This window comes from Stegodyphus dumicola, chromosome X1, assembly GCF_044657685.1.
Source record: "Stegodyphus dumicola isolate Sdum_Otavi_A_Nest chromosome X1, ASM4465768v1".
Classification (NCBI taxonomy): domain Eukaryota; kingdom Metazoa; phylum Arthropoda; class Arachnida; order Araneae; family Eresidae; genus Stegodyphus; species Stegodyphus dumicola.
The window spans coordinates 250,177,099-250,195,970 of record NC_140780.1 but is presented as its reverse complement, the minus strand read 5'-3'; the positions used below and the strand labels follow the sequence as shown (position 1 = coordinate 250,195,970).

General features: G+C 30.8%; 1 protein-coding gene across 2 annotated transcripts in view; it reads left to right on the top strand.

The window, feature by feature from the left end:
• ACC (acetyl-CoA carboxylase) overlaps positions 1 to 18,872 on the top strand; it is a 231,818-nt gene that overhangs the window by 150,967 nt on the left and 61,979 nt on the right. For both annotated transcript variants that reach the window (XM_085807436.1, XM_085807435.1), the window contains exons 27-42: positions 5,465 to 5,583; positions 6,510 to 6,647; positions 8,406 to 8,520; positions 8,771 to 8,872; positions 8,980 to 9,036; positions 9,167 to 9,208; positions 9,340 to 9,477; positions 9,554 to 9,631; positions 10,552 to 10,641; positions 10,795 to 10,863; positions 10,948 to 11,039; positions 11,199 to 11,466; positions 11,567 to 11,707; positions 16,590 to 16,721; positions 17,636 to 17,773; positions 17,896 to 18,016. In XM_085807436.1, the coding sequence (XP_085663562.1) occupies positions 5,465 to 5,583; positions 6,510 to 6,647; positions 8,406 to 8,520; positions 8,771 to 8,872; positions 8,980 to 9,036; positions 9,167 to 9,208; positions 9,340 to 9,477; positions 9,554 to 9,631; positions 10,552 to 10,641; positions 10,795 to 10,863; positions 10,948 to 11,039; positions 11,199 to 11,466; positions 11,567 to 11,707; positions 16,590 to 16,721; positions 17,636 to 17,773; positions 17,896 to 18,016 (1,840 nt within the window). The remainder of the gene's footprint in view (positions 1 to 5,464; positions 5,584 to 6,509; positions 6,648 to 8,405; positions 8,521 to 8,770; positions 8,873 to 8,979; positions 9,037 to 9,166; positions 9,209 to 9,339; positions 9,478 to 9,553; positions 9,632 to 10,551; positions 10,642 to 10,794; positions 10,864 to 10,947; positions 11,040 to 11,198; positions 11,467 to 11,566; positions 11,708 to 16,589; positions 16,722 to 17,635; positions 17,774 to 17,895; positions 18,017 to 18,872) is intronic.

Sequence of the window (18,872 nt, the reverse complement as noted above, 5' to 3'; positions counted from 1 at the left end):
AGTTGTAATTAGGTTAGAAGTTTCTGGGTTTTCTGTGTTTCAGAGTCGGCAAAAATTTCAGTCAGCCTCTTTTTAATGGCTGGATATTTGCCGTTGTCTGGTGGTTTGGTGAGAATATCAGAGATTTATGACAATGTCCCTGTTTCTATAGAACTGACTATATAATCATATTTTATTTGATCAGTCATAGTTCCAGCATTGCGGAATTGGGCTTCAATCTGAAGAAACCGTATTTTGGGGTCAGGTTTCCAAAAAGGAAGAGTTTTGATGCTGACCTTGGCGACAGTCACATATGTTGCATTAGTTTTGGTTTCTTTACTGTTATCTCCTTCAGCCATATTAGAATTAGGCTTAACGGAAGTACAGCTAGTTTTCTTTTTTCTTTTTTTTTTTTTTTTTGTAGCTTAAGTTTTTCTGGCTAAAGTTTGCTGAGTAAAAACTAGTTCATTAAATTTTAGACATTTGATACATTCTGAAAATTCTAATTGCATACATAACCACTGAAGACATATTGCAATATAGAACAAAATTTAAATTTTTAAAGTTGACTTACCATTTTAGAAGTATTTCAGTCCTGCATACACTTGGAATTTATATTTCACAGATGCATAAAAACAGTCAAACCATCAATTATTGATGTAATCCATGCATACCAGAAGCACTTCGAAATCGAAACTATCACTCAATCCACTGTCAAACTCAGAAAAAAAAGACTGTGGAACTTTAAAAATGGGTAAGTAGCTGCTTACGATGCTGTCCATAACATATGTTTGATAACAGGCGACTATTTATAAAGTGCATATAATATTACTGACATCTGGTTATATTGCAGAAACATCATACGTTCTTGTTCCATCTTACATTTCATAAGTTGAATTGGATCCCATCCGGGTAAACCAGTGTGGAAGTCTGGAACATAAGAAATGCTAAACACCTTTCTGACTCCAAGGAGATTAATATTTATTTACATTTTTTGGATATAGAATAATACAGACAGAAAATCTGTCATTGCTCTTTTTTTGTCGAAGGCTTACTTTTACCACTCTGGTGAAAAGAAAATTGCATACAAGAAGTTTCACAGATGGTGCTTCATTCACGTGAATGATGTCGCCACAAAGACACCTCATTAATTCCTTAAAATTATGATTTATTAGAATGTCTGCACTTTATGTTGCTGCCATTCTCAGGTTCATATTGATCTATTTTCAGTTAGAATGATTTTTTATGTCGATTTGAGGTGTCTAACAACAGGTATTTTGTTTTCTTCCTTTGTATTCCTTACTTTTCTATGCTATTTGAGAATATTGTAGTTTGTTTTTGAAGAACTCGTGTAATATATTGTGCACTTAAATATTTGTAAAAAAATAATAAAACAAACCTAGATTTTCAAAATGGACATGGCTAGGATTGATCAAGCGAAAAAGTGATGATTCACAGTTGATGGATCCAGGACAATCTTCTAGCATTAAAAATATTGAAAAGAAAAGAAAAATTGTTTATAGAAATCATAATAAAAGTTATTTATCATTTAGGTTTACTTGGAAAGGAGACGAAATAGACCCTTCATCTCAATGTGTTGTTTGCGATGAACCATTATACAATCAAAGTATGAAACTATCATTTCATAAAACTTATCTTGAATCTAATCACACCAATATAAGGATAAATCTGGATTTTAAGAGGAAATTATCGGATTTGAAAAATATTAAACAAGTAATGAAAGGTTTTGTTAGTTAAAGTGAAAAAGCTTTGTTTAGCTAGTGAGCTAGTTTTACCTAGTAAGCCTAAGAATTGCCAAGACTGGACAACCTTACACTATTGAAGGAAACCTTATGTTACCGGCAGCTAAAGATATCCTTTTAACATTATTCAATGAAAAGCGACTAAATGAGCTTATTAATATTCCCTTACCAAGTGATACAATACGTCGATGAAATCATAAAATGGCAAATTTATTAAAGACACTGTTATTCAAAAAAATAAAAACACAGTGAGTATTTTGCATTGCAATTAGATTAAAGTACTGATATAATGAACTGGTATAATGTTAAGTTATTAGTTTATGTATGTTTGGAAGAAAATATACGAATTGCCGAGGATTATTTATATTGTGAATCTCTTCATAATAGAACAACTGCAAATGAAATTTTCAAAGTAATTGACAATTTTATATCTGAAAATGATATTGCTTGGAATAAGTGCACTGCCATATGCCGTAACGGAACTCGGGCTTTAACATTAAACATTCTGGTGTTACTTCTCAAATAAAGAACGTCTCAGCTGAAACTAAATTTACTCACTGTCCATTCATTGTGAAGGCAAAACAATCCCTGAAAATCGTTTTCAATAAAGCTGTGAAAATTGTTAATTTTATTAAAAGCTGACTTCTAAATTAAAAAATATTTACAATTTTATGCCAAGAGATGGCCAGTGAACATGAAATGTTTTTGTTACATTCCGAAGTAAAGTGGTTATTTAGAGACAAAGTTTCAAATCGTCTTTTTGAACTTCGATCAGAAATCAAGTTTTTTCCTGTGTGATTCAAAATTTGAATTGGAAAAATGTTTATTTAGTAAATTATAGTTAGCACGTTTAGCATATTTTGCTGATATTTTTGAAAAGGTAAATGAATTAAATTTATTATAACAAGGACAAAGTTAATTTGTTTACCATTAGAGATTAAATAAATGTATGATAAAAAAAAAAGGTCAAGCTAATAATCAAGGAATGTGGTAGTACTATTTTGAGCCTATAACCACTTTTAGAAAGTTTTTAACCAAAATTAATTTGAAGGTAAAAGAAGAATTAGCATTTGACATTTATTTGACAATCATTGTTTTTCATTGATAAATAATTCCAACATGTTTTTTTTCAAAAGGACTATAAAAAAGAAACTTGAATTCAAAATCCATTTTGTTAAAATGTACCTAAGGCTTTTATCTCGTGAAGAAAAAGAACAACTGATAGAAATTTCCTGTGATCAAATTCTAACTGAATATTTAAAAAATAAGACACTTTTTAACTCTTTGCTGAACTGAAGAAATGAATTTAAAGGCATTTTAAGAAAAGCTATTAAATTTTTACTGCCATTTTGCACAACTTATGTGTGTGAACAAGGATTTTCTTCCGTGTCATACTTGAAAAATAATACAGAACAAAATTAAAAATGGATCTTAATTTATGGTTAAAACTAAGTGAAATATGACCAGACATAAAGAAATTGTTCTCTCTTAAACAGGCCCAAATTTCGCACTAAATTAATTAAAATGGTGACCAATTTTTAATCTAATATTTTTTATGTGTGCATGTTTAATACAGATAGAATACAGTTTAATACAGTTTAATACAGAATGGAAATATATTTATATATACACACAGTACAAATTCTTTAATCCGGACATCCATAATCCGGAATGATCTATAATCAGGACCTCAAAGCTACAAATTTTCTGCACATGCGCGTTTAATGTATAACAGACCGTATAAGATAGGCTAAAATTATCTATTTCTGTTAATGTTGCAGATTGTGTTGTTCCTTAATCTTCTAATTGGATCCGGCTTATTATTTTTTGCAGACTGTTAGAGCAATTTTATAAAAAGTAATCTTGAACTTTCGATAATGTCAAAAAGAATTTCCGATTCTGGAGCTGCCAAAGGATCTACAAAGCGAAAGCATGAAAGTAATAATACAGACAGAAAATCTGTCATTGCTCTTTTTTTGTCGAAGGCTTACTTTTACCACTCTGGTGAAAAGAAAATTGCATACAAGAAGTTTCACAGATGGTGCTTCATTCACGTGAATGATGTCGCCACAAAGACACCTCATTAATTCCTTAAAATTATGATTTATTAGAATGTCTGCACTTTATGTTGCCGCCATTCTCAGGTTCATATTGATCTATTTTCAGTTAGAATGATTTTTTATGTCGATTTGAGGTGTCTAACAACAGGTATTTTGTTTTCTTCCTTTGTATTCCTTACTTTTCTATGCTATTTGAGAATATTGTAGTTTGTTTTTGAAGAACTCGTGTAATATATTGTGCACTTAAATATTTGTAAAAAAATAATAAAACAAACCTAGATTTTCAAAATGGACATGGCTAGGATTGATCAAGCGAAAAAGTGATGATTCACAGTTGATGGATCCAGGACAATCTTCTAGCATTAAAAATATTGAAAAGAAAAGAAAAATTGTTTATAGAAATCATAATCAGCAATTCCACTTTTTGTTTGATGTCCATCAAACAAAAAGTGGAATTGCTGCAAAAAATGGATAAAGGCATATCATTTGTTTCTCTAACCATTCCAAAATGTTTATCAGTTTCACGCTGCTCTGCAGGGGGGTGGACGTCGCGACGCACAATGAACTGGAAGTTGATTTGTCAGCACTATCCTCATCTTCAGGGCAGATGTTTTTATTTTATTCGACTTATAATTCCTTACAAAATGTAGTATTTCATCTTGATGTACTCCGTCTTTAATATGATTTAAATCAAATTCCTCGTCATTATAAATATTGCGAATACACATCAAATAGTTTTCTGGTTGCAATTTTCTAATTTTGACTATATGCAATGTATGCTTTACGCATCTTCGTGTTGAAATAAAAGTAAGCAAATAAATATTAAGCTTTTTTTTTTAATTTTGATACCCTTTAGATCATAATTGCTCTTTATTTTATAAATTACGGTTTCATATTTTTAATTTTATAATTTCTGCATGCCATCTTCGCAGATTTAAATTGATGATCTATAATCCGGAAAAAACCCTAATTCGGAATGGCCAAAGTCCCAACGAGTCCGGATTAAAGACTTTGTACTGTATTAATATTTCTGTTGAGAAACTGAAAAATAATCATTGTAAAATGTGGTGGTACTAAAATTTTCAGTTTTTGTTTAGATGGTACGCGTTAGGGAAAAGGTTGAGAACTGCTGTTTTAGTAAATAAAGGCAACTGAACATGAAAGTAGCTGCTTTTGGCAGCCATTAAATAATATAGTCCATCCAATATAGTATAATCCATTTCATCAGATTAATCTCAATATACTACAGAAAAATTTCCTTTTTAATTAATGTAATTCAGAGCTTAAAAATCCAATTACTTCACTTTGGCAAGACTTCGCTGTTGTACTTTTAAAATTTAACATTATATATCTTACTTTCTTTCTTAGATGAAAAGTATATTATAAAGTTGATACATGGATGTTAAATTTCATTTTAATGTTAAAAATATGTCCATGTATTTTTTAATAATGTTTGGCATTTGGCATCTTAATTAACATTTTGTACGCAACATTATGATGCTACAGGAAATAAATTTCACTAACATGATATGCTATCTATCTTTACCTTCATAATATGTCAGTTTTTTTTTTTTTTTTTCTTTTTAACGTTTGTCTTTTATGCATTTTTGAATACTTCTAAAATGCAAAATAAACTTTCTATAACTTGGATAAAATTTGTAGGTATATGTTAGAAGGGCTTATATTTCCTATGAACTAACTTGTCTCAAGCACCTCAGTTTGTCATCTGGAATTTGTGCAGCTCTCTTCCAGTTTCTTCTACCTTCATCTCATCCAAACAGGTGAAATGCATTTTAAATATTCATAGTGAATATTTACTGGAAATAGTATTTCTTTATTTAGAAACTTGATAATATTTCTTAGATATTCAAATAAAGAGTCTGTTTATTTAAAAAATAATACTTAAGTCATACATATATTAAAATTAAGAGAATTTGCACATTATGTTGAATTTCTGAAAAATTAATGGACAGTTTTTTAATGAAATAAGGTATGATAAACATAACGAAAAAACTGAGAAAGAGATGTATCATTCAAAAATCATTTTATTTACATATGATTATCAGTAAAGGATCAGTGCAGGGATATCCAAAATCCATATTGTGATATCAAATGGAAAATTAGTCTAATACAGAGTATGGTCTACTCTCACACCCAGGCAGGTCACGCAGCATGACAGTATACTGGAGAGCAAGAGTTGATCCCACTCCTGTAACAAGGCATTTTTCAACCCTGGGATGGTTCTTGTAAGGGAATGAAGAGATTAAATTGCCCTCTCAAGAGCATCCCAGACATACTGTGTAGTATTAAGGTCAGGAGATTTGGCTGCCCATCCTTGCACCAAATATAATCACTTTCCAGGTAATCGTCAACTAGCTTAGCCTTATATGGTCTGTCTCATGGCTACTCATTTTGTCAAATACTTTATAAAACTACCCAATTCTTGTGAGAAACACAGCAAATTTTCTGAAAGAGTACAAACACAAAATCACCGAAAATCTCCTTTGTGCTTATATGCCATCCACAATTACAGCTCCACATACATGCATGCGTAAGCTTATGTACTCTGAATATTTGTGTAATTCTTTGGTTCAATACTTTTCATGAAAATGGATATAATTTGCAAATTCTCTTAATTTTCTGCATGCGTTTAGGTGTCTAATGTGTTTAATTATGTATATTTTCTATTCCTTTGCTGTTTGCTTAGGGCATTCCACTTCACATCGTGTAATATGAAAAATGAAGATTCTTCTTCAGTTTCTAGTTGGGATATTAGAGAAGCATTTGAAAATTGTCATCGTTTGGGACTTTTGGCAGCTTATTCAAATTTTGATATATTTGAAAGGTAAGATTTTATTCAGGCAGAAAGAAGTATAAATAAGTGGTTTACTAATAATCTGTTTAAAGAATTATTTTTTGTTCAACTATCTTGGTTCTCTTTTAAATATTAACTATGCATATCATAAGATTTAAAAAATTGTGGTAAACTGTGATGCTGTTTCTTGTAATTTTTTGTAAGCTATCTTTTGTTTGAGTACTCCAAGAACTAGGATATCAAATGTTATGTGTTTAAAAATGTAAATTCTCTTATTATAATATGTGGGTGTAACTGCATTTATGTTATCAACTGCCAGCTCATTAACAGAAAAACCCAAAATTGTTTAAAAAACTTGCATATAGTGTTAACGGAAGAGTCTGTTATTGTTTCTTATTAGATAAATTTATACTTCAAGAATGATAACGGCTTTGAAGAAAGCAATGATATAACATGCAACAAACATGCTAGGAATAAACTGTTGGTATAAGCCATAAGTGTTTTAGGGAAATGAGGTTTGTGAGATTTGCCACTACATTACTCTACTGATAAAAATGCATGGATAACTTGCAGAATAAGGCTTGCTTATTGAGTTTAGGTTTAAAGGAGGCTACTTCTTGTTCTCAACCATTTCAGAGCTTATCCTCAGTGGTTAATCTCTTTAAAATCTGAAACTTCTAGATCTCAATATTTAATCTTTGACCTAGTTACTGTATGGAAGAAACATACAAAATTTCATAATGTAGGAAAGTCAGGGATGTGCATTTTAGATGCATATGAAAAGTATACTAGTAACTTAAAAGTTAATCAGAAAATACGTGAAATTTGAACTATTTCCAAGAGATGCAGTTAGGTGCATGCATTTAAAAAGAAATGTTTAGTTAATAGGTAGCTGTTTTTCTTAATATAGTTTTAAAAACGTTATTTATGATGCCAGACACAAATGACAGCAAGCCATTTTAGAATGGCGATGAAAGATGATGTGGAGATGTTGACAGAGTTGTTAAATGGACTGTGGTTATGAGATCATTGGAAGTATTCTGAGGAATTGGGTAAGAAAACTGGAGATGAAACAATTGAAAAAAATGACAAATGACTTTAGAGAATGCCTTAAAATGTAGGGGTCAGTTATATTTCATCCAAGTCAGTAATTATTTACTTCCATTTGTGTACATTAGGCTAGTGAGGCTGACTGCTGTACCGGTGGGCCTTGGTTTGAATCGCAGAGGACACATAGATGACCTTCAGACTGCTCCCCCCCAGTGTGTTCTGCCTTAGAATCAGAGCGTAGCTGAACGGTTAGTGCAGTAGGGTTATAGCTATACAATCTGCAGTAAAATTCTGGTGTGTTTCCCACTTACCTATATCTATCTATATTAGGTGTGTTTGTGCAAAATTCCTTCATTTGGCAACTTCAAGTGTTTAGTAGTTACTGTGCAAAGCTCTTCACATTGATAGCTCTTACAGGCAATATGGATGAACAAACTTATGCAGTTTATGTTTTATAAAAATGCTGAAACTTCTTAAGAAGAGAGGTATAAAATATTTCATGGGCTCTAAAATACTCATGTTATTTATACAGCAGAGAAAGGATAAGGCAAATAGTTCATTGCAAAAATATTTTACTGTTGAATAATTCATTTGCTTTCATAACAATTCATTTGAATAAATAATTTATGCAAAAGATGATGTATAATGCTTTGTAAAATGTGAACTTTACATTTTCTAAATTGATATGTAAAGTGAAATTATTTACTAAATTTATTTCTTTTAACTTTGTCCTTTCAGGAATTTTAAAGAGTTGATTGAAGTTTTTGAGACTGCTGCAAATGCTAAAAGACTAGATGATGTATGTTCTAATGAAGAAGAACGTGGTAACTTCACTGAGCCAAATCAGCCTTCGGTAATCATTTTACCATAATATATGCATTTGAACTTTCAATCTTTTATGTTTAAATGATAGTTTTTCAGTATTGGTATCAAGTTTTCAGAATGCTCCTGTGTCTACTACTTACTGTTTGCCTTTTGTTTTAGGAAAATAGTTTTTCCAGCCTTGAATGTACTTTGTTTTTGTTTTTTCTCCCTTGAATGTTTCTTCTTGAATGAAAGAAAAGCTGAAAGTAATTTTTTTTTTTTTTTTTCATTTTAAACAGCTTACCTATTTTTTAAATATCCTGAATGTAGCAATTTTGATGCAAAATATGGATGAAGATGCTCATTATAGCAAGATGTTTTCTAATTTTTGTCAAGCAAATGTAAGATGTTTTTTGCACTTATCAATTAAGTTTTGCATATGCAGAATTTTTATTTTAGTTGTTTTTTTTTTTTTTGCTATCACTTTACTATATTTTTAAAATTGTAGAAGCCACTCTTTCTGGAGAAGAAACTGCGCAGAATTACATTTATTGTTTTGCATAAGGTATGTTTTGTCACGTTTTTGAGTTATGAAACTGATTTTTTAACAAACTGAAATAATGATAAATATGAAGTTTTGATGGAATTTACATTTTTACATTACTAATAATCATCCAATATGGTTTTACTTTTAGCAACAGTTTCCGAAGTATTTCACTTACAGGGCAAGAGATAATGTAAGTGGAAAAGTTTAAAAAAAAAAAAAAAAGAAAAATGTACATACATTGAAATTATTTTTTAAGTATTTGATTATCTCACTTCTCAAAGTCTTAATTTTCAGTTTTTTTACACTTCCTTCATGTTTCAGTTTGAAGAAGACTGCATTTATAGGCATTTAGAGCCAGCATTAGCATTTCAGCTAGAGATTAACCGCTTACGGAATTATGATTTAGAAGCTATACCTACAGCAAATCAAAAGATGCATTTATATTTAGGCAAAGCTAAGGTATGCTATCATGTTTAGTTATAAGAATATTTTGTAATGTAACTTTCGGGTTTTAAATTAATTGATTTAACTATAGGTTGCAAAGGGACAAGAAGTGACTGATTATAGATTTTTCATCCGTTCCATCATCAGACATTCAGACCTAGTGACAAAGGTAATGAGATGATTTTAATTTCAAAATCTTTCGAATGTCATAGGATTATACATTTATTCATAATAAAATTGTCATAATATAAAAATTGTCTTTCCCTTTTTCCTGATCAGTCTTTTTTATGCACAATATAGTATTTTCAGCACTGTATTGTACACAGTCTCATTTGCATATTTGTATAATATATAATTTCTGAATTTTCAAAATTATGAATAAGAATTTCTGAGTTTGTTCTTATGTAAAAATATTCAAAGTAATAATGAATAAAAATAGAATGAATGGGGAAAACATTTCTTTCATTGAAAATGGCACCGCTCAAAAATTAAATTCGGAAGAGTTAGCAACTGAATGTGCTATAAAAAGCCTTAAACTTTCGTTTTAATGTATGATGTTAATACATGTACATATGTAATAGTCTGCTTTTTAATAAATGTCGTATGTATGGAGGTACTAATTATTTTTTTATAATTTGTTGTACCCTGTAAATAATACAATTTATTTAAAAATAATCAGCATGTACATTTTAAACAGGTCCCTTTCCCACTGTTTTTGAAAATCTGAAAAATAATCAGAATGTGCATTTTTAATCAGGTCCCTTTCCGTCTGTTTTTAAAAATTTGAATCTAAAAAATCGGAATGTGCATCTTAACCATGTCTCTTTCTCACTGTTTTTAAAAATTAGTAACTATACAGAGATTTCTATTCATTTTGTTAATATTATTATTGCATTTGAAATAAAGTATTATTTTTTTTAAGAAGTGTAAAGATGTTTTCTGAAAGTAATTATGATTGGGATCAAGAAAGTAGCATTTATGTAAAGCATCATAATTTGCTAGACTGCATATGAATGTTTCATTTCTGTACAGAGATGCTTTATTATAACAAAAAATGAAATTGTCGTTTCTGGGTTTTTCTATTTTCAGGAAGCATCTTATGAATATTTGCAAAATGAAGGAGAAAGATTACTTTTGGAAGCAATGGATGAATTAGAAGTTGCATTTACTCATCCACAGGTAGGTCATAAGCTGTTACGCGTGTAAGATATTATATGTGCTTATTCGGTTTATGTGCCTAATCTTTTCTCATTTTTATTATCAAGAATTTTTTATATATTCTGATATAACTGTTCAAGTTGAAGCACTTTTTACTTTATGACTTCAAAATAGGCTAAAAGAACGGATTGCAATCATATTTTCTTAAATTTTGTTCCAAAAGTGACAATGGATCTCTCTAAAGTGAGTAATTCATATCGTCCCTTTTTATCATTTTGCTAACTGTGCTTTGTTGCAAAATATCACTATTACCGTTTTAATTCTTAGATTGCTGAAAATGTCCGTGGGATGGTTATGAGATATGGTCCAAGGCTATGGAAGTTGAGAGTTTTGCAAGCTGAATTGAAAATGACCATTAGGTAAGCATGTACATGTTTTTATGAGTAAGTATTAAGTGACATGTTAAATTTGTTTTAATAGTCTGTACCCATTGGGTTTAAAGTTTCTTATAAAATGTATTTCTAACTTCTGTTCATTATCATGTTGGATTACATTGTGAAGATTAATGGTATTTTTAGGCTCACCCCAACTGCTAAATGTATGCCTATACGCTTGTATCTTGCTAATGAAAGTGGTTACTATTTGGATATGAACTTATACAAAGAAGTTACTGATCCTGCTACTGGTCTGACAAAATTTGAGGCATGGGGTCACAAACAAGGTCCATTACACGATCTGCCAATATCTACCCCATATATGACAAAAGATTATCTGCAACTAAAGCGTTTCCAAGCTCAGTCTAATGGTACCACATATGTGTATGATTTCCCAGATATGTTTCAACAGGTATATTTGTGTATGTATATATGTATATGTATGTATATTGTGCATGAGGGAACAAAAGTTTTATTAATTTTATTTTACATTTTCCCCCCTCTGTTTTCAGTCATTAAATCGTTTATGGGAGGAATATACCATGGGTCGTCCAGAAATGGAAGTTCCTACTCAGTTATTGAAGCACACAGAGTTGGTTTTAGATGCCGCTGGGAGTTTAGTAGAGAGGAAACGGCTACCAGGTGAAAATGATGTAGGTGACATTTTCATTTTCATCATAATAAACTTGTTTAGGTTACATGTTGTTACCACTATGTTTTATGCTTCAGTTTTCTTGAACTTATATATGCAAAGTCAGAATGGTAAAAATGAAAACTTTGTCTCTTTAAAAATTAAAGGCTATTTGTTGAGGCTGTGTTCTATTAAAATTATACTATAGCCTTCTGCTGAATGTGTGTACTGTGTTTTATGTAATATTTCTGTGGAATGGTGCAAATATCAGTCTGCTGATAGCCTGTTTAAGTCTATTGCCAATCAAACATATGTGGGATGTGATTAAAGGGTAACAGTATGCCAGTGTTCTTTCCTTAGTACCTTTAGATTTAATAGCAGAAATAGTCGAAGAAATCTTGACTTTATAGTTTTTGCATTCTGTCTTGCATGCTGTTAGCTGATTCAACAGAGTTTACTGCATGTTAAGGTGTATCACACTAAAAATAAGAATCATTACCCTCTTCTAGAGAGGAGAAGGTGTCTGTCTGCATGCACAAGCATGCCTAGAATTGTCATGCACAGGGTAAGAATTTCTTGTTTAGTCACATGGAATTTAATTTTTCTTGTGCATAATAAATGCCTTAATTAATCCACTCTCATAGCATGTAACAAATCATTATGACATCGTGCATGTTTCCATAAAATAATATGCAGCCTTAGTTTGGTATATATTTTGAATAAAAATGTATTGATTTCAAGAGTGATCAGAGAAGGATCTTTCTTCTTCAGGAGCAAAAAATGTTTTTAATATGTGAGAAGCAAAGACCGTTTTTATACAAAAAGCAGTAGGAGGGGGGGAAATGAACATAGTGCCATTTGTAAAGGAAAATGGAAATGAATTGAAAACTAAGGTGTTAGAATTCTGAAAGTGTTAGGAAGGACTGAGTAGGAATTAACATCAACATTTTCTTCATTTTGCTCCTGAAACAGAGGGAAAAAACTAAATTCAATGTTGCAACAGCCCTAGTGGCTGCAGTGGCCCAATATCTGCTTTTTAGACCTTGGGCCCCGGAGTGCATCAGCATATGCCCTGGGTAAGGGGCCAGCTTGTCGCAGGTCACCCAGTGTTTAGTCCCCAAGCGAACTTGGTACTCATTTTATCCACCCACTCAAGTGATGAAAGGCTGAGTCAACCTTGCCTAGCCTGGGGATCGAACCCCGGTCCTGTGGAGCAGCTGCGCAACGCGCTAGCCATTGTGCTACCGCACCTCCTTGAAACAGAGGAACCTGTCTGAATATCCTTGAAACTGACAGTTTTATTCAAAACCTATACCAGGCTTTGATTTGCTCCTGAAATCTTTTCAAAAGAATAATATTGTTAATGAAATTAAGCATATATATTTAGAACTACGAAAAAAGCATATTTTGAATTTACATTGGATCAATGCTTACGTTGGTCATTATGGGAATGAGAGAGCGGATGCTTTAGCGAAAGAAGGCTCCCTGGGGTTTGGGACCAAAAAGGTTTTTATTCAAGATTCGAAAAAGAAGACATGTACTACAATATATGACAAGCTTATTAGAGATTGGAAAAATTTATGGGATCTCTCTGAAAGAAACAAAAACTATCTAAAATGTTTAAAAATTAGCAAAAAAATGGAGATGCAAATGTTAATCAAATTCTCATTGCACATGGAAGGTTCCCTGCTTACTGAAAAAGGTTCCACTTCCAGGGAAATAAATTATATATGTAAAGTTTGTAATAAATTCGGCGATTCAAAGCATTTCGTCGAGGACTGTTGCCTGACTGGAAGTGTGACAGAAAAATATAAATTTGCGAAGTTTGAGGATTTATTTAGTAATTATAAATTGTTTAGAAAATTTGCAAGAGATATTATGCAAACGGTGAATGAGAATAAGAAGAATATTGGTATCGAGATATAATAAAGCAGAAAATCTTACTGAAAACAGAAATAATTGAGGTAACTTATAAATTTGAGATGAATTTTGATAATATAAAAAGGGTTTGAATAATAATAACTAATTGAAAGTAAAACTCATAAGGATTTTAAACTTCAAAAATAAAGTCAGAAATGGAAATGACACATTTATATAGTAATTCACCAGGAGTGCTTGGAATGTATGTATCTACTTTACTTTTTTTTTTTTTTTTTTTTTTTTTTTTTTTGTGCCTTTGTGGCTTGGCCTGTCCCCTCATAGCCATATGGCAGGTTTCGCCTGCTAGGTGGGCTGGGGGCCAGTGCTTAGAACTAACTAATTAACCAAGCTTTGATTGCTTTTTTGCCTAATTTTAAATAATAGTAAATTTCCCCCCCTTCTTTCTCTCCTGTTAAGTTTTGTTGCACATATCATATGTTGCCAATATTTAGTGATTCCCTCATTCAATGGGTATATGTATAGAGGAAAAAGAGAATAATGTAATGTAATAGAAAATAATGTAATTGAAAATAAGGCTTTCAAATGCCTGCTATGTTCTTCAGAAGCTTTAGAGGCTATGAGCAAGTTGTCAACGAAAGCATAAACACCTTCTAAATCTTGCGTGACTTCATTAATAAATCATTAAAAAATTGCGGATGCATTGCAAAAGTCAAATTGAATAGTGTACTCTCGAATAAACTGAATGGAATACATATGATGGTTTTATGAATATAATCACGATCAGTAGGTATTTGATGGTACACCTTAATAAGGTCAACACGACTAAAAATTTTAGTACCATGCAATGCAGTAGTAAATTCAGCTAAGCAAGGAATAGGGTATTTGTCTTTTGTTGTTTGACATTCAATGTGCTATAATGTCTTACAGGTCTCCTTTCTAAAGTTCTCTTTCTTGGAACCATATTAAATGGAGATGCATAATTGCTTCTCGGAGGTCTCAAATGCCCTAATTGCATCATAGTGTGAAATTCTTCTTTTGCTGTTTATAAGCGGTCTGGAGCTAACCGACAAGGTTTCACAGCCAATCGTGAACCTTTGGTTATGATGTAATGCACCATGTTTTGTTTAACTGGTTTGTTAGGTTTTGGTAATTTAGCAGTAGAAGGAAATTCTTTTAAAATTTAGTGATATGGTCAATCACTAAAGACAGATTCTACTGAATAAATGTCTGCATTTTTCATGCAGTCTACTGTTGAAAACTGCATTTTTAAATCTTTGAGATATTTATTTCTAAGATCAGGCACCAATTCAAAGAAATGGAGAAAATCTGCTCCAAAAAGGGCTGTACTAACATTTGCTGTAAAAAAAAAATCCAAGTAAACTGCAGTCTTAATCTGAAATCTAAAGAAAATATTTTTTGACTATAAACATGAATAATTAAAGAATTAGCAGTGAAAAATGTTTGTTGGGGAGAATTTCATTTTTGAGAATAATTTGCACATGTCAGAGTCGGTATTGACCAAGATTGAAACAATGTGAAACTTGAGGCAAAGAATGAGTCACTTCTGTTCTTTGCTGGTTACATTTTCCTGCCATGAACAAAGTTTAGTACATTTGTCTTCTGTACATTTTTTCCCATAACACCTATGGTACCAGCAAATAGAATAAACTCTTCTTTTGGAACTACTCCTTTCTGTATTGTAATCTTCTCAGTTTGGCGAGCAACTACAAGGCAGGGAAATATGATCAGTACGTTTATTTATTTTTTTTTTAAATAATTTATTCTCAATAGATTGATCAACTGTGTAAGAAATAGCACAAATCCCTAGGGTCAGATTTTAGATTTGTTTAAGCATTTTCTGCAGCTTTGTCTAAAGTTAAACCAGAAACCATTGCCAAAATAGACTGTATGGTGGAAGGCATAATATGGCTGAAGGAATAATTCTAATATTAAGTTTTCGTGAACATTTAAGGATTCTGCTCGACATTTCATATTCCTAAGCAAATTGGAAAGTTTTTTTTTTTTTTGATAGCCGAATTTCTCTTAAGACAATAATTGCCGAATTTCTAGCTGAGAAGATTCTCCTGGTCGGTTTATTAATACAGTTTTAAGCTTTGTATAAGGATGAGTAAGGTCTGGTTTCATAAGTAAATCCCAAATAATGACACATTATCTAGAGGAAGATGAGAAACTGCATAATTATATTTAGTAATTAATTCTGTGACAGGTTTAGGAGTGGCAAGAGCAAATGTATTTTCACACATAATAAACCATGAGGCTGGGTCTGATCTTTTATAAACAGGAATTTGTTCAGCATGTACATCAGGCATTGTGCAAGGCTTAAGCCAAAATAAAACCAAAAACTCAACAGAAAATGAATGATGAATAGAAAACAAAATTATAAAATGATCTGTAATTACGTTTCATCTGTGATGCGGAGGAAAATCAAAATCGGTATAATCCATAACTTCTGCTTTGGAAATCTTGAGAGATGGCAAGTCATCAAAAACGAAAGTACATGCAAACTTTTCATAAGGCTTGATTTAGAAGTAACCATAGTGCTATCCAACCAATCTTCATTGTCCATATCACATTAAATATTCTCACTGCATTCATCAAGAAAGTTAATCAGACATAATACACAAAAAATATCATCTTAATTCCAAGACTTCATATATGCATACTACTCCTGGACAGCTGGTTTCTATTCTCCCTCTGCACTTCTCCAAAATCTTTTAAGGGTTCTTGTAAGGTTTATTGACAGTGATGCAGGTGCAAAGCATGCTCCTTATCACTGTCATCACATAATAACACATAGATAAGTAATCTGTTTGTAAAAGAACTAAAGTGAAATTTGCTGATTATGGTGATAGAGCTGGAAATAGTGTGGTTAATATGTGATTAAATAAAATTATATGATAATAAAAATAAATCTAATGTATTTTGTTTTCTTAATAGTTTTATATATGTTAATAATATTATGCCTGGAAATGTGTTTATTTTTCTCCTAATTATTCATAAAGATTGGAATGGTAGCTTGGAAAATGACATTTATTACACCTGAGTATCCACAAGGGCGAGATGCTATAGTCATATGTAATGATATTACGCATTTAATTGGAACTTTTGCACCTCAAGAAGATTTGTTATTTCTAGTAAGTACTGATTTTTTAGTAGTGTTCTTACTTTTGAAATACTTATTGTGATAACCAGTATAACCTTTTTGTTATGTGAAAATTATTATATGATCAGTTAATTTAAGATATGTTAGATTTTGCTGTATTGAATGAAATAAAATATCACATTCATTCTTTAATTCTAGTGTTTCTTGTATATATTGAAAATTGAACAAAATTTTGGTTTTGTAAACTCTTGCACTGGTCATGTAATTTGAGAATTTACTTTTTAGATTTACTGCAGGCAAGTGTAAAAATATATTATGTAAATTTTCCTAAAATCACAAAATTGTGTTAAATGAAACATCACTGAATTGTCTGCACCTTATCTTCCATTACCTATGTCACAACACAGATAAAATATAACAGATTAATGGTTTTATGTGATTGAAATAATAATGTTATATACTGGACTGATATATTGCATGGTGTTCAAATATGTTACTGTTTTCTTGGTGTCTTGATCCAGTCTTATTCATTTGTGTTAATGTTACCCATAAGTTCTTTTTTTAAACTTGTAGAAAATCAATTTTATGTGAAAATATTACGTTTTCTAATGTGGTTTTGAATAATGATATATTTCTAATATAATTGAGAATATTTTTTTTTATAATGATACTTAATTCTCTAAAATGTATCTGTACTGAAATAAAATTGCAGTTAACACTAATTTTTACAAGTGCATGTTACCAGCCAGTAAAACGCACATACACGATTCATGTTTGCGATATTAATGTTTGATTTTTGTCTGTAAAATTAGTATTTGATTCTTTGTTATTATAAAACTGATATTGTAACACACTTCCAACTGTGCCATAATGTTATTTAAATAATTGTAAGTCCCAAGACAATCGGAAGGAGTTCTTAAATTACATATTAATTTCGTCTTCTAGAAAGCATCTGAGAAAGCTCGGGAACTGGGCATTCCTAGATTGTATATTTCTGCAAATAGTGGGGCGCGCATTGGATTAGCAGAAGAAATAAAGCATATCTTTAATGTAGCATGGATTGACCCTGAAAATCCTGATAAGGTATTTCTTTTACTGTTCTGGTTTTGAATAACTGATTTGGAGTTGTTTCTGTAAGCATATCAGTATTATTATTATTATTATTTGCTAACACTTTAACATGTTTTCATATTTATTTATTACAGGGTTACAAATATGTGTATCTGACACCAGAAAATTTTAAGAAAGTTAGTGCTATGAATTCAATTCATGCTGTTTTGATAGAAGATGAAGGTGAATCTAGATACAAAATTACTGATGTTATTGGTAAGACTCATTTTTAATTATCCTCAAAAAACTTTTTAACTTTTATTTCTGATGATATTGATATAGTATTGCATAACATAAAAATTTGTGTCAAATATTAATCTGTATTCACTATGCATTGTAGCTTGGTTATTATTCATTTAAAATTAATTACTTACTTCATTAATTTCAAAATTATCCTGTAATAAAAAGCTAATTACTAGAGCTGACAGATAATAAATCTAAGCTTTATATATTTATGAAGTTATGTAACTAATACATATATATGTACTGATTCTTTGATTCTTTTTTCTGCTCTGATATCTTATGAGCATTGATTTAATTTTCTGAAAATTTTACTGTTTTTCTTTTTCTTCATTATTTTTCTTAATTCACACCATTTTTACTACATTTTGCTGATTCTTAAATTTCAGTAGTTTGTTTCTGAAATTTAAAGTATTTATTTATAATGAAAGATGTGCATTTAGTGCTGTAGAACTTAAATTATCTGTACCCTTCTTTCTTCTCTTTATAGGTTGATTAAAATTAAGCTTGATTTTAATCTACAATTGATATAATTTTAATTGATTAAAATAGCATTAAAAATAACACAGTGTAATATGTGTTCTAAAAAGCTGCAGAATGCATTTAAATGAATCTGTACTACAAGCAGATCAGGCTACAGTGACTTTATATGTTGAATAAAAATAGGTTACAATTTACATTATGACTAGTGGAAATGCATACCACAAATTATTTTATTTTCTGGGTATAACAGGGTTCGTAGCGGTCCTTATAAGTGCTTATAAGTCCTTATATTTGAAAATAAAATATAAAGGCCCTTATAGGTGCTTACTTTTTCTTTAAAGCCCTTATT